Below are 22,276 nucleotides of genomic sequence, written 5' to 3'. Positions count from 1 at the left end.
TCGCTTACTGAAGGTGGCATTGCACAGTTAGTATTGGGAACAGAAAGCTGGTTGAAACCAGACATCAGTGACAATGAAATCCTAAGTTCAGACTGGAATGTTTATCCTAGGGATAGGTTAGTCGCCAATGGTGGCAGCGTGCATATTGCAGTAAAAAATTCGATAATATCTAGTGAGGTTACCACGGACTCCGAATGTGAATTAATCTGGGTGAAATTGAGTATCAAATAACGGTCAACAATGGTTATCCAATGCTTTCATAGACCACCTGGGTCAGGATCTGTAGTTGTAGAATGCTTCGGACAGAACTTGCACAATATCATTAGTAATTTTTCTGATTGTGCCGCTGTAATAGGGGGTGACTTCAACTTGCCAGGTATAGATTGGAAGTGTTATGCCATCAAAAGTGGTGCCAGAGACAGAGAATCATGAGCCATTGTCCTGGATGTCTTGCCCTAAAATTACTTTGAGTAGATAGTTAGAGAACCAACTCGAGAGGATAACGTTTTAGACCTCCTGGCAACAAACATACCTGAACTTATAAAATCAGTTAACGCAGAGAAAGGTATCAGTAATCACAAGGCTGTGACAGAATCTATGATGACGGGTCCTACAAGGAATGTTAAGAAAGGTAGGAAGACATATTTGCTCAGCAAGGGTGACAGGATATAAATTTCAGAATATCTCAGCAGTTAGTATCAAATATTCGGTGATGAGGACAAAGATGTGGAGAACAAATGGAAAAAATTCAAAGGCATCGTTCAATATGCCCTACACAAGTATGTTATGAGTAATGTTTTAAGAGATGGAAAAGATCCACCATGGTGTAATAGTCATGTTAGAAAAGCACTACATAAACAAAGAGCACTTCAACTCAGATTCAAGAGAAGTAAAAACCTAGGTGACAAACAAAAGCTGAACAAAGCAAAAATGAGTGTAAGGAGAGCAATGAGAGAAGCGTTCAATGATTTTGAAAGTAAGACATTGTCAACAAATCTGAGAAAAAACCCTAAGAGAGGCTGTGTCGCCTGGCCACCAAGAGCTGTTGCACAATGATTTGAATCACGGATCCAGTTATATGGCTCCCTTCGTGTATAGCAATTTTACGACTATGACGTGTGGGGCCTGAAGATGGCATCAATGTAATGCCGAAACTGATAGCACATAGAATTTCATAAAATAAAATAAATTTCTACAATACATACGGCTGTTGGTAAATTATCGCATCAGGAAGTTCATGCCAGCGTCCATAATGGATCAACGAAGACTACGAGATTTTGGTTGTATGTAAAATCAGTAAGTGGGTCAAAATCATTTATTCATTCTCTTGGTGACCACACTGGCACCAAAATGGAAGATAACAAAGAGAAGGCCAAAATACTGAATTCGGTCTTCTGAAGTTGCTTCACCGTGGACTTTCAACCATCGTACGAACATCGAAGTGGCAGATATTGAGATAACTGATCACGGAACTGAAAAGCAGCTACAATAGCTTAATAGTGGAAAGGTTTGAGACCCAGATGAGATACCTATAAGATTCTATAAAGATTATGCAAAAGAACTTGCTCCCCTTCTAGCAGTAATTTATTGCAGATCGCTTGAGCAATGAAAAATACCTAACAACTGGAAAAAAGGCAGGTCATTCCCGTTTTTAAGAAAGGCCGTAAGACAGATCCAGACAGTTACAGACGTATATCATTGATGTCAATCTGTTGTAGAATTATGGAACATGTTTTATGCTCAAGAATTATGACATTTTTGGAAAATGAACATCTCCTTTATAAAAATCAACATGGATTCCACAAATAGGAATCCTGTGAAACTCAGCCCACTCTATTCCTCCATGAGATCCACAGCACAGTGGACAATGGTGCTCAGGTTGACGCCGTGTTCCTTGATTTCAGTAAGGCATTTGACACCGTCCCTCATTGCCATTTAATGAAAAAAATATGTGGTTACGGAGTATCACAGCAGACCTGCAATTGGATTCAAGACATTCTTGCAGACAGAACTCAACATGTTGCTCTTAATGGAACTAAATCGACAGGTGTAAAGGTAATATTCGGAGTACCACAGGGAAGTGTGATAGGACCGTTGCTGTTAACAATATACATAAATGATTTAGAAGAAAGCATCGGATGCTCTTTAAGGCTATTCGCAGATGACACAGTTGTCTATACCAAAGTAGCAACATCAGAAGATAATAAGAATTTGCAGAACAACCTGTAGAGAATTGATGAATGGAACAGACTCTGGCAGTTGACCCTGAACATAAATAAATGTAACATATTGCGCATACATAGAAAAAGAAATCCACTACTGTACAGCTACACTATTGATGACAAACATATTGAGACAGTGTCTGCCATAAAATATCCAAGTGTAACTATCCAGAGTGACCTTAAGTGGAATGACCATATAAAACAGATACTGGGAAAAGCAGACACAAGACTCAGATTCATCGGAAGAATCTTAAGGAAATATAACTCATTCACAAAAGAAGTGGCTTACAAGGCACTTGTTCATCTGATTCTTGAGTATTGTTCATCTATCTGGGATCCCTATCAGGTAGAACTGGTAGAGAAGATAAAGAAGATCCAACAAAGAGCAGCACATTTCATCACGGGATCTTTTAGCTGGCGAGAGAGCATTACAGAGATGTTATACAAACTCCACTGGTAGATGTTACAACAGAGGCATTGTGCATCACGGAGAGATTTCCTATTGAAATTTCAGGACAGCACTTTTCAGGAGGAGTCCGACAACATATTACTTCGCCCCGACATACATCCCGTGTATTAACCACGAGGAGAAAATTCAAGAAATTAGAGCCAATACAGAGACTTACCGACAATCAATCTTCCCACACACTATTCAGGAGTGGAACAGGGTTGCAGGGTCAAAAAGTGGTAGTGAAAGTACCCTCCACCACACATCATTAGGTGGCTTGCAGAGTATGATGTAGATGTAGATGAAAGGGTGAAATGCTTAACTCAATTTTCAAATGTTCCTTTACAAAGGAAAACCCAGGAGAATTGCTCCAATTTAATCCTCAAACCACTGGAAAGATGAATTAAATAAGTGTTAGTGTCAATGGTACTGAGAAACAGCTGAAATTGTTAAAACTAAACAAAGCTCCAGGGCCCAATGGAGTTCCTGTCAGATTCTCTGCTGAATTTGCAGCCAAGTTAACCCCTCTCCTCACTACAATCTATCGTAGATCCTCGAACAAAAAGCCGTGCCGAATTTTTGAAAAAATGGCACAGGTCACACTCATCTACAAGAAGCGTTGTAGAAGTGATGCACGGTTTTTTAAAAAATTGATCATGTGAAAATCCCAATTTGCACTTTTCTCACATGTCATACTGAAAGCTTTGGATCAAGGCAACCAGGTAGACGCAGTGTTTCTCGATTTCCAAAAAGCATTTGTCTTAGTACTGCAATGTCAAAAGTTTGATCATATGGGTATCAAATGAAATTTGTGACTGGGTTGAAGACTTTTTGGTAGGGAGAGTGCAGCCTGTTATCTCGGATGGAGAGCCATCATCAGATGTAGAAGTAACTTTGGCTGTGCACCAGGGACCATTGCTGTTCATGTTGTATATTAATGACTTGTAGGCAATATGAATAGTAAAACCAGTCTTTTTGCAGATGATTCAGCTATCTATAATGAAGTACTAATTGAGAGAAACCGCATAAATATTCAGTCAGATCTTGATAAGATTTCAACATGATGCAGAGTATGGCAACTGGCTCTAAATGTTCAGAAATGTAAAATTTTGCACTTCACAAAATGAAAAAAATGTAGTAACCTATGACCAAAATACCAATGAGTCACTGCTGGAATCAGCCATCTCTACAACCAGGTGCTTGTATATGCTTTGTAGGTACATGAAATGGAATAATCACATAGGTTCAGTCATGGATAAAGCACGTAGTAGACTTCAGTTTATTGGTAGAATCTAGGGAAGTGCTATCAGTTTACAACAGAGATTGTTTACAAATCACTCGTGTGACCTATCCTAAAATATTGCTCCAGTGGGTAGGAGCCGTACCAGATAGGACTGACAGGGGATATTAATGTATACAGAGAAGGGGAACACTAATGGTCACAGGTTTTTTTAATCTGTGGGAGACTGTCACAAAGATACTGAAGGAACTGAACCAGAAGACTCTTGGAGATAAATGTAAACTATCCCAACAAACTCTGTTAATGATCCCTCAAGAGCTGGCTTTAGATAATTACTCTAGGAATGTACTACAACTCCCTACGTATTGCTCACAGAGGTGGCGCGATGGTACGATTAGAATAATTACTGCACACACAGAGGCATTTAAACAATCATTCTTCCCATGCTCCATACACGAATGTCACAGGAAGAAACCCCAGTAACTGGTAAAACAGGACATACTCTCCGCCGTGTAGCTCACCGTGGTTTGCAGAGTATAGATGCAGATGTAGATGTAGATGAGTCTGTCAATTCAGTATCCGCAGTATATCTGTGACACTCTCTCACGGGTCAGACAAGCCTGTGATCATTTGGGCTGCCTTTCTTTCTATCCTCTGAATATTCCCTATCAGTCTTGTCTGGTATGGGTCTCACACACCTGAGCATTATTCTAGAATGGATTGCAGAAGTGTTTTGCAAGCAATCTCTTTTGTGCACTCATTCTATTTTCTTAGTGTTCTACCAATGAACCAAAGTCTGCCACCTGTTTACCTATGGCAGAGGCTACAAAACAGTTCAGTTCAATTTCCCTACAAATTCTTACATCCAGAGATTTGTATGAGTTGCCTAGTTTGATGCAGCTGTCTGCCTCTTCATCTCTGAATAACCACTCAGCCTACACTTGTTTGAATGTCTTTCCTTCTTTCCTGTAATTAAGTTCTGGTCTGCCTCTAAAATATGTAGTCTTACTAACATTCCCTGCCCAAATGACATCAGGCAAACATTCATAATTTTATACTTCACAGCATTTACGTTAGCTTCATCTCAATACATTTGGCAGTGGCCTTGCCATAGTGGTAACATCTGTTCCCACCAGATTACCGAAGTTAAGCACTGTCGGGCCGGGCTAGCACTCGGACAGGTCACCATCCGATCTGCCGACCGCTGTCGGCAAACGGGGTGCCCTCGGCCCTCGCGAGGCAAACTGAGGAGCTACTCAATCGAGAAGTGGCAGCTCCGGTCTCTTAAACGTACGTACGGCCGGGAGAGCAGTGTGCTGACCACGTCCCCCTCTGTATCCGGTGACACCTGTGGGCTGAGGACGGCACGGCAGCCGGTCGGTACCGTTGTGCCTTCACGGCCTGTTCGGGCGTAGTTTAGTTTAGTTTCTTTTCGATACATTTACTCAAATGTTTTCTCATTCTCCATTTCGTGTGGAGTTTACAATACTGACAGTGTGGTATCATCTTTCTCATCTGATGCAACACCAGGCACCACGATTTTTTAGCTGACAGTCAGCAAAGGTGAGAACACGGCAGCTGTATAGTCAATAAAAAAAAGGTGACGGCTCTGTAACTGTACCGTGTAATTTATATTAAGAAAATGTTCAGTTATTGCCTATTGCCAGTAGAATTATTTTCCACCTGTTCATCATAGGAAATGATTTGTGAATGTATAATGTAGATTCATAGTGAGTAGTGAGAGGAATTATCACAATTATCACAATTCACAATATCACATTATCTGTAGTGAGAGGAGTTATTCACAATTTAAAAAAATTTGCAACTGGGTATTTTTATTTATTTTGCACAGAGTTTGGGAAGTTATATGGAAAAGAAGCATTAAAGACCCATTTAGCCCAAATGGAAGATTGCAATTAGAAACTCAGAGAATGTAATAAGCCTTTTATTACAGCAATGAGTGGTAGTTGTCTTTGACTTAAAAATAAGAACAAATTATTTTACTAAATCCAAGAAAACTGATCTACTAATAGTTTTCTACACTGAGGTGGGTAAACAAAAGAAGGAAGTATTACAACAAAACTATTATATTATTGCGATGAAATGGAGATTTATTATGGTGTACAGAGTTTCCTCATATTCCTTCAAAGTCCGCTTCATATAGCAGGCACCAGTAACTGAAAAGTATTTTGAACTTCAGTCCAAGTAAAGCATTATAATCAAATATACTTCCCTTCACCACCAAATTAATTACTCCTCAATGCCGCAGATTGTGCTGTATCGAGCTACTCCTTCCTTTAGCCATATTGTGCCAGGGAGTTATTTTCCCCCCAATTTATTTATTTATTTATTATCATCCCAATGATCACACTTGTGATATAGGATTTGTCAGGATACATTTCAACAACTATATAATATCTTAACAAAATGTTTTTCTATGCTGAATTCATATGAATCTATCTTATGTTTAATACAATATACAACTAATAAGTGTTTTTATAACATAATTTCTTATGTGCTTAACAGACCTATTCCTTGATGTTGTGATTTCATTTGTCACATTTATGATATCATATATTCTTATACAGTTGAGCAGAGCTATTCACTTATCCTGTAGTGACATTTGTCAAGCATGTGGTTCTTTATATTCTAATACAGTTGAGCCTAGAAATTCACTTACACTGTATCAACATTTGTCAAGCATGTGACTCTTTATAACAGTTTTAAATTTATCTTCATTTTCCAGCTCTTTGATATGTTTTGGTAGTGCATTAAAAAAGTTTGATGCCTTGATTACAAACATGTTTCTGACTTCGGGTCCTTGTTACAGCTTGTAAGGGGAGATCTTTACATTGCTGTGTATCGTAATTATGATAGTCTGTATTGGTTTTAATTTTGTCCTGATTTCTTTTGATCATCAACAGAAATTTCAGAATGTATAATTATGGAATTGTTAAAATTTTCAATGCTTTAAAAAGGGGCCTACAATGTGTTTGAGGTGGGCTCTGGCTCATTATCCGAATAGCGCATTTTTGCAATTTGAAAGTCTCATTTAGACGACAATTTATTTTTTCCCAGAATACTATCCCATAGGACACAATGGACTGAAAATAGCCAAAATATACTAATCTGGTACAGTCATTACTACAAACTCTTGAAATTATTCTACGTACAAAACATGCTGAATTTAGTTTTAGTGCTAAGCTCACCAAATGGTCCTTCCAGTTTATCTTCTCATCACTGTGCATACCGAGGAATTTTGCACACTGTACTCAAGTTGTTTGTCCTCCATGGTGGCATTTAGGTCATCATGTTCACTTATTTTTCCATATTGCACATAATTAGTTTTTTTTTTTTCATTCACTGTTAGCTTGTTTGCACTAAACCATTTTTGTATATCTTGTAAGACATGGTCCACAGCACTGTGCAATGACTGCTTCATATCACTAACTATTAAACGTATCATCAGCAAATAACACGATTCTAGCTTTTCTCTCTGACACCCGGATATCACTAATGTAAATGAGGAATAGCAAAGGGCCTAATACACTTCCTTGGGGTACTCCTACAGTGACCTCCCTTGGACCTGACCTTAGTTTAATTTTTTGGTTAATATTTGGTGCTGTAATTTCAACTACCTGCCTCCTCTTTTCCAGATACGACTCAAACCACTTTTTTACCGGTCCTCTAATACCTATAGCTTCACGTTTTTCCAAAAGTATGCTGTGGTCAACAGTGTCAAAGGTTTTTGACAGATCTAGATTTAATCCAACTACACTTTTTCCCTCTCTCAATTTACTGATTATTTCTTTTGTGTATTCCAGTACAGCTGTTTTGGTACTTCTCCCAGCTTGAAAACTGTGCTGATTACTTTTTACCAGATTGTGGATATTAAGATTAAGGTTTTACAGATACAAATGAAATATAGAGTCACACATTGAGAAAGTTGGGAGAAGTGAGACAGGTCTGTAGTTTTCTATTTTAAGCTTAATTCTCTTTTTCAACAGGGGGACGACTTTAGAAATTTTCAGTTTCTGTGGAAACACTCCCTCAGCCATTGACACGTTTGCTACGTGCACCAATGGTTTCACTATTTGATTAGCTGTTTTCTTTGCTATTATTATTGACACCTCAACTACTCCAGCTGACATCTTGGACTTGAGACTTTTAATCATTTTTAAAACTTCCTTTTCATATGTTGGGACTGCCATCATACTGCTGGGTGCCTTGGGTGCTGCTCTCCTCATCTGCTCCCCAAAATTCCTGCTTAATGTCTGGGGTGTATTTAAAAAGTAATTATTTATATAACTGGGCATGGCATATTTATCTAACATTTTATTCTCCTCATCTTTTAGAATAATTTCCTTATCTTTGATAGGTACCCCAGTTTCTTTTCTCACAATTTCCCATGCTATTTTAGTTTTATTTCTGGACTGTTTTATTTCCATGTCATTACTTATTAACTTTGCATTTGCAATTACTCTGCAGTATATTTTCCTATACGTTTTGACATATTCTATAAAATCAGTATCTGCACACTCCCTCAACTCTGAATTGAGTTTTTTCATTTTTTCACACGATTTATTAATGCCAAGAGTCATCCGAGAACCTGACTTTATGTGTCCATTAGACTTGATTCTGGTCAGTTTCTTTGGGAAACACATATCAAAGTTCATCAGATAATTCGATGAAAATACACTATATGCCTCATCTGTACTTGTTTGTTTCATAACATCTAACCAGTTTTTCTTTTCTAAGATACTTATGAACAGATGACAGCTGTCCACAGAGAAGTTTCTTTTGTAAATATTATTTATACCTTTACCGTCGTTTGACCTTAAAGGGATTTCAATGGTGAGAGCATTGTCGTCAGACAATCCTAAATCTATGTTACCTCTATTTCACAGAGTACCTCTTTGTCAGTTACTCATCTAACCTTCAGCTTTCTTCTGTAGCACCATATTTCAAAAGGATCTGTTTTACTGTTGTCTGAATTGCTTATCAATCACGTTCCAATTACATACAAGTGTAGACTCCACACAAGTGCCTTCAGGAAAGGTCTCCTAACATAAACGTAAACACCGCTCACGGATTAGGCCTCAGGCCTGTTCTGGCTGGCCAACTGCTGCCTAAAAGGCACTACGAGGAGCGGTCTACGACGGTGGAACGTGTGATCGGCATGCTGACAATTGCTCCAGCCGTTGTAGCCACCAGATGAATCCTGATGATGCTGTTGCTTCTTAATTTGACCTCACAAGGGCTGAGTGAATACCGTACCATATCTCCCTATCTCAAAAGATATCTGAAGAGGTACCAGGAATTGAACCTGCGACCTCCACACTGAAGGCAGCAACATTAATCGTTTGGTTGCAGAGGTGGACTTTCTGACACTTAAGTTTGAATTTGATGTTAACAGAGTCCTCTTTTTCAGAAATGCTTTTCTTGTTATTGATAACCTGCATTTTATACATCCTCTCTAATTCAGCAATTATGTTATTTTGCTACTCAGATAACATAACTCCTCCACTACTTTTAGTGTCCAATTTCCCAATCTAATTCTCTCGCCACAGCCCGTTTTAATTCGACTATATTCTGCTACCCTGTCTTGCTTTTGTCGACGTTCGTCTAATATCCTCCTTTCGAGACATTATCCGTTCTGTTCACCTACTCTTCCGAGCCCTCTCCCGACACTAACAGAAATTACAGAGTCATCAGGAAACCTCAAGCTTTTAATTTCTTCTTCCTGAACTTTAATTCCATTTTCAAATTTATTCCCAGTTTCCTTTACTGCTCGCTCAGTGAACAGACTGAACGACACCTGGTTTAGGCTACAACCCCATCTTCCTCGCTTTGCAGCACTGCTTCCCTTTCGTCGGATCCGCACGTGGCGGGTGTCATGGAATAGCGGGTGCTTAGACAGAGAGCAGATACGATTAGAAGTATGCACAATCACAGTGGCACTGCTGTTTACGTAAATTCGTACAGCATGTCCAAGAGATTCCATTAGACAGAGCCTAATCATTATAAATGATCAAAATACAGAAATGCCACTATAACCTTCACTCATAGACTACTAGTTGGCTCATTGCAGTGTCTTCTTATCCAGTTCAGCAGTGGTGCTACATACGTGTATGACCAGAGATGTGGCTTCAAGACGGCAGCGGATGCGTTCTGCCTGGCACGGTATCGATACTGTACGGCACTGCAACTTTCGTGCCCTTAAACTCTTACATCTGCAGTCTACTTTCTGTACGTGCCATAAATATCCTTTCACTCCCCGTATTTTATGCCAGCTAACTTCAGGGGCAGTATTGCCCTGTGTGTTTCTACATTTCTCTGGAACCCAAACTGACCTTCCTCCAGGCCAGCTTCTACTAGTTTTCCCGTACCTCTGTAAGCATGATGGCGTGTCAATAAATAAGTTGCAAAACAGGCTAGAGACAATAAAAATCGAAGTAACTTCCTGAAATTTGTTTCACTTTGCTACATATTCACACTGTACATTCAGACACTTATCCCACCTTTTTACAAGCCTTCAATAACTGGCAGCAAAGAAGTCTTCCGAGGGTAAGTTGGGACCGTAGGGCAACTGTTCAAAGCATTCCCAATTAAATATCGGTAACAGGTCCCGTATTTGTCTTTCTGTACGAGGGCAGGCACTGTCATCTAGAGGAATCACTACATTTGTGGTGAATGGTGTGTCAAGAGTTCCCACACACTGGTGCAGTATGACACGGCATTCGGTGCCTCACCGTGAGGCTGGAATTTCACCAGTACAGCCCTCACGTGTCCCAAAACGTGGTGAGCAGAATCTTGCAGGCTGATGGAATGGCCTTCAGTGTTTTTATTGTCGAGGAGGTAGAATGCTTCCGTTCCGTGGATGGTCGTTTGGTCTCTGGTTGAAAGTGGTGAATCCAAAACTTGACCCCTGCAACAATTTGTGCCACTAAATCCTCTCCTTCCCTCCTTCCTTCCCCAGAGCATCGAATGAGGTGCTGTTGAGAAAAGCCCATTATATTCATTTTGTGCTCCTCAGTCACCATGCTAGGCAACCACTGTGCACAAACTTTATGAAACTTCAGCTGCTCACCCATTATAGTGTAAGCTGTTTGACACGAACAGCCTACAGCACGTGCTACGTCACTGATCACCACATACCACTCGTTACGAATTATCTGCTCCACACACTGCTTCTCGGTTTCAGTTGCAACCACTGCAGGACAGCAAGCACGCTCCCAATCTCTGACGCTTTGCCTTCCCTTTATAAACTCCTGATCCGAGTGAACGCAGATTTCTGTGATAAACAGTTGTCAACATACACGGGACCCATTTCACGATACACTTCCCCTGTGAACAGCCCTTCCACCCACAAGAAATGCACGACCACATACTATTCTACTCGTGTACACTTCCCTGCAGCCTCTAAATGTGTACACGTGCCACTATCTGCTGGCAAAGTATGTATGCGCGATTTAAACACAGTATAAGGTAAACTGATATTTGTGACTTATTCGTTGACTTGTCCTCACGGTGTCAGTATTTTGCAACAATGGTTTAGTAAACCGTTGGTCCAGTAGAATACACAACCGTAAGTACAGCAACTGCCTTCTCTGGAATTGGAATCGTGACACCCTCCTTGAACTCGGAGAGTATTTTGCCTGTTTCATACACCTTACGAGGTCTGTTCAAATAATTCTAGAACTTTGTCCAAAAAATTTGTCTATGCTTACCTTCTATTTCTACACGCTCTCTTTCGAAATACTCTCCACCACAATTGATAACACTGCTCGCAATGTCGTTTCTACATGTGGAAGCAGTCCTGGTACGCCTCTAGATGGATTACGCAAAACGCTGTTTTAAAATCTTCTTTTACATCGTCTATCATTGCAGATCTTCGTCCTTTCAAAAGGGATTTCAACTTCGAAAATAAAAAAAGTCCACAGAGGCCAGGTGTGGAGAGTACGGAGCATCAGGCAGCACAGTCATTTCATTTTTTGTGCTACAGTCGTGCAGCAACAGGGAGAGATGTGTGGACGCGTTATCGCGAAGCGAGAGCCGTGAACTGTCTCGCCACTTTTCAGGCTGTTTCCTTCTCACATTTTATTGGGCTTCGTAACACGTCCCAATCCTACCATCGGTTAACAGTTTGTCCCTGTGGAACAAATTCGTGATGAAGATGAACTAATCATTCAAAGTCAAAGAAAACTGTCCGCGTCGCTTTGACATTTGATCTGACCTGATGAGCTAGTTTTGGTGTCGGAGAATCCTTCCTGATCCATTGTGAAGATTGAACCTGAGTCTCAGCATCATAACTGTAGACCCACATCTCATCACCCGTTATGATACTCTTAAGGACCATCTCATTCTCATTTGTGCGATGCGAGAGCCCTTCACAGGTTGCATGGCGAAGATCTTTCTGGTCTCAACTCACGAGCTGTGGGACGAATTTGCTGGCAACACATAGCACTCCAATATGCTGTGTCAAGATTTCATGACACGGTCCAATTGAAATGTTACATTCTTCCGAAATCTCTCGGACAGTCAGTCTGTGACTGGATCGCACAATTTTGTCGATGTTACCGACACGAGTGTCGGTAGTAGACGTCGGAGGGTGTCCCGAATGAGGGTCATCTCTAACTTCTGTCCAGCCATTTTTAAACTGTGTCAGCCATTTGTAACACAGAGTACGACTTAATCACTCATCACCGTAGGCTTCCTGCATCGTTTGGAGTGTCTCTGCAGATTTTCTTGAGTTTCGTGCACAATTTAATGCAGATGCATTGCTCCTCTAGCTCTTCCATCTCGAAATTCACAAACTGTGCAACACAACATTCTACTAAATGCAGCACTCAACAATAACTAACAGAAATACAACAATGAAACACATTAAACATAAGCATACGCAGATGCCAACCACATTTCACTCTAAATTACAAATGTTCTGGAATATTTTGAACAGACCTTGTACACACACAATGGAATAGTTCTGTCATGGCTGACTCTCCCAAGGATCTCAATAATTCTGAGGGAATGTCATTTTCTCTAGGGGCCTTATTTCAACCTTCAGTGCTCCAACAAATGCTTCTCGCACAATAAGATCCCCCGTCTCATTTTCATTTACGTCATCATCCCTTTGCTTTCAAGTTGATTTCCATTGTAAAGTCCTTCTACACACTCCTTCCACCGTTCAGCTTTCTATTCTTTGCGTAGTACTGGCGAGCCACTTGAGCTCTTTATATTTGTACAGCTGTTTCTCTTTTCTCCGAAAGTCATTTTAATGCTCCTCTACATGGCATCTATCTTTCCCCACAGTAATGCGTGCTCCTGTAGCCTTGCATTCATCCATTAGCCATTCCTGCTTAGCAATTTTGCACTTTCTGTACAACTGACACACACACACACACACACACACACACACACACACACACACACACACACTAAGAACCACAAGGGCCTCAAGCAAACCATCATCAAACCGAATATCAGAGAAGCCAGTGAGATAGCTTTTCGTGACTGTTCATACATACAATGTGGATCTAGAGCACAGACAAACGTGACACAGCCTAAGATTGATGGATGTCAGAAGCATAAATAAATGCTACAGTCTCAATCAATGATGATACGCTTTGGCCTCTTATGGTTCTCAGTGGCTCATATAATTTATGGTTGTATAATTTTATCAAGCAGTGTAATATAATTAACACAAATTTCCTTATGTCTCTCAGTAATTCACATACATTTGTAAATTGATTAAACATGTCCTATTTTTTATGTGTAATTTATGCAGTATACTCCTGATTACATGTTCACATGCAAAATTAAATAATTAAATACAAGTACATTCTAAATTATTGAAAATTAGATAAAAATTTAAGAATTTTTTAAATTAAGGAACTTAGTACTGTAGAGCAGTACAGGTCATTGTCCTAGGAAGTATTATTATTGATGCTGAAATTTATTGACTGCACGGTACTATGAAATATCAAAAATCAGGTTGTTCTGCAAAATAAAATTTCGTCACAAACACTGACTGTCTATCCTAGCATTTACCCCATCATAAGGCACTACTATTTAACACGATTTGGCAGATTTTGTTTTTATTTTAAATTTGAGGCCAGATACCCTTCCTGGTGCCACAGTCACCAGTTAACGTCAGGGAGGAGAGCTGTGGCTGCCACACGACTATGGAACGTGTAAACTTTGTCCTTTGTGTAACCGTATATTACAGATATTTGTACCGAGTGGAGATTGGGGACCAGCCCAGCATTTCCCTACATGAGTGCAGGAAACCGCCTAAAAGCCACACTCGGGCTGACCGAAGTACCAGACCACCGGTTCCCAACCCCTCACGGGACTCGCCACTCTTCGTCGGGTCCGTGCTCGGCTACCGTGAGGCCGCTGCCTTTGCAGCACGGTTTCCCTTCGGTGCTGCACGTATATCCTCACACTGTTCTATTTCTTCTCCCTCGGGGAACGTGTCCGGAATGTTTCTGGAAAGGTGTTTTGCATTTTCAGTGGCCAATATCAGAACAGTCTCTGCACTGTTTTTCATTTCTTTTTTCTTTCCTTGTTCCCCTTCTCCTATCCTTCCTCCGTTTCGGCGTTCGAGGTCCTCCTTTTTTCTTCTTCCTCCCCTCGTAGAGGCCGGGCCTGAGGAGAGATGATTGCCCGAGCTGCTAGCTTCTCAAATTGCCAATTGGAACGTCTTTTAGGTGTTCGTGAGGTGCAATCTGAAGTGTGAACAATCGTCTGAGGCAAGTGTGTCCCCTTCTGACGTGTGCCCCCCAGTAGTAAGGAGCACGCCGTCGGAGATGCCGAAAATCATTGGGGATTTTCTCGCAACGAGCCAATCGTCTTCACCTTCAACGTCTACAAAACATAAACGGAATGAGGCCAATGATTCAAAAGACCCTCCCAGCTGCACCACGGTTCCACGTGGTTTCACATATTGAAGACGGTCAGTCACTACGCTAAATCCGTATATTACCTGGAAAGGTGTCGATGCAACTGCTGGCCCTGTGAACTCCTGCTCTCATTTACACAATGTCACTTTGCTTTCAAAGGCTACTTCTGACTCGCAGGCGCGACACTATTCGCAGCTCCGCTCCTTCGCGGCTATCCCGTCGGTGTCGAGGCCCGCCGAATGCGGAATTCTTCCTGCGGTGTTATTTACACTACACCGCTCGACGGTCTGACTGAGGCAGAAATCCGAACATACCTCTCCGATCGGAGTGCCATCGCAGTCTATCGTGTGATGAAAAAGGTAGATGCCTCCTCAGTGCCCGCACGCACTCTGTTTCTCACTTTTGACAGAGTGGTTCTTCCGTCAAAGATCAAAGCAGGTGATGAAGTTATCACAGTCAGACTGTATATTCCAAACCCGACGCACTGCTACCGGTGTCACCGTTACGACCACACCTGAGAGTCCTGTCGACTCTCGGCCAGATGTGTAACCTGCGGTAGTGACGCTCACGAGGGCGAGTGCCCACCTCCTTCTCCCTGCTGCAACGACAGCGCTGACGACCGTGCCAAATCCTCCCGCGATTATCCCGCGTATCTCGATGAGTCGGCTGTCCGGGAGATATGAGTGAAGGAAAAACTGCATTACCCGGCTGCTCGTAAGTTGTCGGCTACTCGTAAACCCCACGTCCTACCGCCTGGCACCTACAGTATCGTTCTCGCTCTACGGAGGAACCGGCCGTGCAGACGTCCAACCTAATATTTAGCACCGCGATTGTGAAATTGCTCGGTGTCCCGGTAGCGTCCCCGTCTCCTCCTCCAGCTGTGCGACAAACTTTCGCCTCCCAGGGTTAAGCCACCTGCTACACAACCGGCAGGCATAAAGGACAGAAGGAACACTCCTACAAAGACTTTGTACATCCCTCCAGCCAGCCGACATCAGAGTCTTCCTCTGCCAACCGGAAAGGCTCCGAGAAGTGGAACGGAGGCGGCCGGTCTCCCCTGTGACGCTGTCGCCACGTGATACCCTCACCTGGCCGAAGTCTGTGTCGCCGGTGTGCACTCTCGGCTGTTTTTCTGCCCTGGAATACGCAGGCCAACAGACGGAGAATGCCGACACTCCTGTAGACTTCACGGAGTGGGATGTTCCCGCTTCCATGTCCCGTAGTGACAGGTATACGTAGGCCGGCACTTGGCAGCCGCCGAGGTGACACCCCTCCGTGTTTTCCTCGTCGTGACTCTCCTCCGGTGGAACGTTTGCGTTCTTCGATCCGACGACGACAATTTATGGGTGGTCTTAGAATCACAGTGTCCACTCGTCCTCTGCCTCCGGGAAAACAATATTGCATCCTCACGACCACTTTGAGCTCTCGCATTTCTTTCCAGTCTGTTTTGACCTCCTCCCCCTCGTGGAGGAGCCTTGTAGCTCGTACGGGATGATGTTTACAGTCGATCCACCTCTCCGATTACCCATCTCCGAGCTGTTGCAGTTTGCCTTTTCTTTCCTCACTTGACCTTTTCCTTCTGTACCATTTATGTCCCTCCGTCATTTGATATCGCCGGGGCAGACTTTCTAGAGTTTATTGGGCAGCTACCTCACCCCATTCTGCTGCTCAGTGACTTTAATGTGCATCAGCCCCTTTGGGGTTCTACCAGAATGTGTCGGAGAGGTGACCTCTCGGCTGACCTTCTCAATCAAATTAACCTCCTCTGCCTTAATGTAGGAGCACCCATGTTCCTTTCAGACTTCACGCACACCTATTCCCATTTGGAGCTATCCTTCTGCACTGACTAGCTCGCCCACTGTCTGAGGTGTACGTTCTCTGACACGTAATCGAGTGACCGTTTTTCCCGTGTAATATCCATTTGCTGACTCCTATCCCATCTACGTGCACACCCAAATGGCAGCTTACTAAGTCTGACTGGAGGCTCTACTCCTCTCTGGTGACCTTCGACAAACATTGTGCTGACCAGGTAGAGTATCTTACAGATGTTATCATTACTGTGACACAACATTCCATTCCTTACACTTTCTCTTCACCACGCTGCGGCCCCCGGTCCCTCGGTGGACCGAGGCGTGCCGCGACGCAATTTGTGTGTGGACACATGCTCTCTGCATTTTTAACCATAATCCTACAATGGCAAACTGCATTCATTGTAAACAGTTGTGTGCACAGTGTCATCACCTTCTTCAGGACAGCAAACAATCTAGTTCGGTTTCATTCATTAGCTCTTTTAACATTCCATCCCTCGCCCACCATGTGGGCCAATCTCTGACAGATCTCTGGGATTTTCGGTCCTGACAGTAGCAGACAATGTCACAGTGGACCCTACTGCTATCTCCGACACCTTGGGCTGCCATTTTCCTGCCTTCTCATCCGTCGGAAATGAGTGGAGGAGGCTCGGGCAGGGCAAGCACTTTCTGCTTAACATGTACGACCGCATCTGGGCAGAGGGCACATTTCCCACAACGGCTCTCGATCTTCCACCATAATCGAGTCCGTCAACACGAGGTGGCGAAGATGAGGTAGCCGAGGAGGTGGAAACGTGGGTTCAACTATGCCAAGACTGCTCGGTAGCTACAACAGGAAAACACAATTAATTAGCAGGAGTACAAAATAAGAAAGAAGTTATTACTTAACTTTGCTGCAGTCCACGATCAGTTGGTCATCAATTATAGAAGGTGCGACTAGACTAAGCGTCTGTAGAATGACATAATATACATGTCAAAAATCGTGCAGTGATGACTTAATGTCTTGTAATCTCAAATGTCGAATCCGGTGAATTTGAAGACTAACTTGGAATGAAGCAACAAAGACTCGATGGCAGCAATACTGAGCTGCAGATGATGACTAACGTCGGCACTGGCTGACCACTGAGCGCGGCTACGAACTGTGGACTGGCACAACTGCATTACTGTCCTGCTGCACACGAAATGGCCCAGCAGTGCCTCGTGGCAAGCGTAAGTACTGTGACTGGCTGTGTACTCTTTGGCTAACACAGCCATTCTTCTGTTCCATTTATTGAGAGAATCACATCCGGCGGATCGGTGTCTCAGGCGGTGGTGTGGTCGTATGACTGATGACATCACATCCCCGATTCTGGCATGAAGCCACTGTCATACCCATATCTAAGGCCAGTAAGGACAAACACCTCCCTTCTAGCTACTGCCCCATTTCTCTCACCAGCTGTGTTTGCAAGGTGACGGAACATATGATTCTCGCAATTTACTAAACATTGCACACTGTGGATTTAGTTGCTGTCGACCATCTCTTCATTTTGTCCACCCATCTCACGAACGGTTTGCTGCGGAACTCCCAGATTGTGGCCATGTTTTTCGATTTGGAGAAAGCCTACGACCACTGCTGGAGGACCGGTATCCTCTGTCCTCTCTACAGGTGGGGCTTCGGTAGCCGCATATCCCATTTCCTTCAGGAATTTTTAAAAGACCGAGTTTTCAAAGTACGTGAGGGTTCTGCCTTGTCAGACACCTTTATCCGGGAAAACAGTGTGCCTCAAGGTTCCATCCCAAGTGTCGTCCTCTTCGCTATCGCCATTAGTCCCATAATAGCCTGACTCCCACTGGACATCTTTGGCTCCCTTTTTTTCGACGATTTTGCATCTATTCCAGTTCTCCACTGACTCGGCTCATCGAGCAGCATCTTCAGCGATGTCTCGATCGTCTCTACTTGTAGAGCACGGACAGTGGCTTTTGTTCTTCTGTTGACAAAACTGTTTGTACATATTTCTTGTGGCGCAACCGGTTTCTTCCGCCATCTTTGCACCTCAGACCTGTACCTCTTCAGTTTGTTGAAACTATGAAATTCTTGGGTCTCACGCTCGATAGGAAACTTTCTCGGTCCTCTCACGTGTCTTACCTAACAGCCCACTGTATGCAGTCCCTCAATGTTGTACGTGTCCTCAGTGGTACTTCCTGGGGAGCAGATCGAACCACCCTCCACTGTTTGTACCGGTCCCTTTTCCATTCAAAACTAGACTAGGGGTGTTTCGTTTTTGCATCTGCACATCTGTCCCTCTTATCCTATTTCAATACTATTCACCACTGTAGTATCTGTTTGGTCACTGGCACCTATTCACTGGACCAGCTGAGAGTCTGTATGCTGAAGCTGCCAAACTACCGCTATCCTACTTTCTCCTCAGCAGGTAAGCACACCGTTTGTCTGCCGTGCAGGCCACCCACCCTATGCCTCCTTCTTCAATGACTCCTTTGATCGCCAGCATGGGGCACGTCCCTTTTCTCTGTTACCTCCCGGAGTTCACTTTCGGCTCTTCCTCCGACAGCTTAACTTCACAATACCTGCCACTTTCCTGACGCGTGTGAACCCTTCACCAGCTCGACTTCACGCAGCGGCCCGTGTTCGCCTCAGCCTCCATTCGCTTCCTAAAGTCACTACCTCCAGCCTTGCTCTATCGCCTTCAGTTTCACGACCTTCACACGGAAATTCACAATAGTACCTTTGCATATACTGACAGCTCTCGAACTGACCGTGATGTCAGGGGTGCCTTCGTCATTGGCACCGACATTCTACATTTCTGACACGGGTGCGTACGACCCTGCACCCTGAAACAAAAACAGAAGACCTGGTCATTAATCTGCTGCACAGAGCTGATCCGTGTCTGGTTTCCCTCACTGTCATCCGAGGTAGCACGCTGCAGCTAAGCTGTACGAGAAGCTGCTTCCTCGACAAGACTAATTACACTCTACCGTAATGATAAAAAATTACAGCTGAGAACATGACATCTGTCTTCAGAGTGAGACTCCAGATGAGGAGAGAAGCCAGTATCAAGTAGTATCTGTCCCAGACAGCAACAGGCATCACACAACAGAGCTTGGCACAGGCTCCTCCATCATCTGGGGTCTCAGTCTGAAGTCAGTTTAATGACTGAAACCAATTACTGACACCAGATATAAAACAAATTTGTGATCCCGGTTGCTGCTTTTTATTATTCTATTAACCGTGATTGCCGAGTTTGGTCATTGCATCAAAAATTCTCACACTACAGAAATAAGCAAATTGTCAATTGCATCTTAATCAATTTCACCCAAATTTGGAAGACATGCTGCTTGCTGTATCACATTCAGCACTATGGCAGTTAGAACTTCCTAGCTTCCACAGGAGTGGTTATATGGGCACAAAAGGGTTTCCTACCACTGACATGTAGGCTGCCCTGCATGACTGGCATGTCATGTGAGTAGTATCTGCACGACTTGCAGTGGCACAGCTGAGCAAGGTGGGGTGGGGGCACAGGAGAGACTGACGGTGAGAAAGGGAGGAGGAGGAAGCTGAGAGAGAAAAGGGGAGGAAGAGATGGGCATAGAGAGAGAGTAGGGAAGAGGTGGGAGTAGGGAAGAGGTGGGAGGATGAGGGAGACAGGGAGAGGAAGAAGTGGACACAGCGAGCGAGAGGAGGACGTGTGTGTAAAATATGTGTCAAAAGTGTATGTGACCGAAGCCACAGGGAAAAGGCTAGTTAACGATAATACGAGAAATGTAACCTACAATATAATTTTAACAGGTAACTGTAGTCCAAAACTAAATTAAAAAATGAAAAAAAAGAAACATACCATGTATAAACTCTAAGAGTGATCTCAAAGCAAGATGAGAGGTCCCACATTGCTACATTTTGAATCACGTGCACTTTCTGTTTCTCAGAAGCACACGTATCTTTTAACCCGTCCAATCCCTCACTATAAAGTACAGAAAACAGGAATTGTCCATCTGGTTAAAAACAGTACTCGCACAAGTGGGCCCTCATTTATATCTCACACTATAGCTGAAGGTTCAACTTACCGAGTAGTTCATCTTCTGACAGCCGTGAAGCTGCAAAGTTCCTGCAGATCTTACGTAAGATGCGAGCTCTGGTACCGCGCATCATCGTAAGTGTCCGGAGTTGTGGCATCATACCGGCTGTCCGTAAGACCTCTCTGTCCGTCTTCTCACACCTGCAGTGGGCGCACTCGGAGCAGGTGACACCGCAGCAGCTCCTCCCATTCTGTGCCCTGCAGTGTGAGAGGCGCACAATGAGAAACACATAATGATCGAATTCTTATACTTTGACGTAAGTTTCGTGTGTAAAACTACTCTCGTTAACTGTGTAGTCCATTTATAGTGAATTAATCCACAAGATCTTGAAAGCAGCAAATACTGGTGCCCAGGTTGACGTTCCTCGACTTTTGGAAGATGTCTGACAGGGTTCCACACTGTAGCCTAATAAACAAAAGATGAGCGTACGGAATATTGGACCAGTTTTGTGACTGAACAGAAGAGCTCCTAACAAATGGAACATAGTATGCCATTCTTAGTAAAGACAAACCTTCAGACATATTAGTAACCTCTGAAATATCCCAAGGGAGTTCTTAAAAGATGTCATTTTCACTTTTAGCTGTAACTGTTTTTATTGTGCTATTGCAATTTTGGATTATAAGCCACTGTCTTGTAACAAGAACCGACACGACTTCACTGTGCCAGTACTGCAAACAGTTAAATGCGGCAGGAAAATACAGCTGTTAGTTTTCCTGGGGGCGTGCTGCCTCTACTGTGTAGTTAAACGATGATGGCATTCTCTTGGGTAAAATATTCTGGAGGTAAAATAGTTCCCCATTCGGGCCTCCACGTGGGTCCGATAAGGAGGATGTCGTCATCGTGAAAAACCAAACATACAATCTACAGGTGAGGTCATAGACTGCTAGATCCCTTAATTGGGCAGGTAGGTTAGAAAATTTAAAAAGGGAACTGGATGATTTGAAGTTGGATATTGTGGGAATTAGTGAAGTTCTGTGGCAAGTGGAAAAGGAGTTTCAGTCAGGTGAGTACAGGACCATAAATACAAATCAAATAGGGTAGTGCAAGAGTAGGTTTAATAATGCATACAAAATAGGAGTCCATGCAGGCCAAAAACAGATATGAAGCCAACATTCACCACAGTAGTACAGGTTTATATACCAACTAGCTCCACAGATGATGAAATAAAAGAAATTGTTCAGACACATAGTTAAGGTACAGAAAAATTTAGTTGTGACAGGGTACTAATTCCTGCTGTCGATGTGCACTAAGGTCGTAAGCTGAAGCGAAGACTTGTTACTTTTCATATATCAAACAATCGAAACTCGAGGTACGAACACCAACAATGTAGGAAGAGACGGACTGCTAGTTACCATAAAGAAGACACATCAGGTTGCGGTCAGATGAGATTAAAAGGCGCTCACACATATAGCTTTTGGCCACAGCCTGTGTCAGTAAAGACACACACACACACACACACACACACACACACACACACACACACACACACACACACACCATGCACACATGACCACCAATCCAGCATCTTGGGCTGGAATGCACATCACATTGATCACATTGGTTGCAGCAGCTATTTGGAGACG

The 22,276-nt window shown here is 43.1% G+C and overlaps 1 protein-coding gene across 1 annotated transcript in view; it reads right to left on the bottom strand.

The window, feature by feature from the left end:
- Window positions 1–20,705, bottom strand: part of LOC126484255 (uncharacterized) — a 71,345-nt gene extending 50,640 nt beyond the window's left edge. The window contains exon 1 of the mRNA XM_050107676.1: window positions 20,682–20,705. Coding sequence (XP_049963633.1) covers window positions 20,682–20,693 — 12 coding nt within the window. The 5' untranslated portion in view covers window positions 20,694–20,705. The remainder of the gene's footprint in view (window positions 1–20,681) is intronic.
- Between the last annotated feature and the right edge of the window lie 1,571 nt (window positions 20,706–22,276).

The sequence above is a fragment of the Schistocerca serialis genome, chromosome 6 (genome assembly GCF_023864345.2).
Source record: "Schistocerca serialis cubense isolate TAMUIC-IGC-003099 chromosome 6, iqSchSeri2.2, whole genome shotgun sequence".
Taxonomy (NCBI): Eukaryota; Metazoa; Arthropoda; class Insecta; order Orthoptera; family Acrididae; genus Schistocerca; species Schistocerca serialis.
The sequence above is the reverse complement of the archived record's forward strand: the minus strand, read 5'-3'. Positions and strand labels throughout refer to the sequence as shown.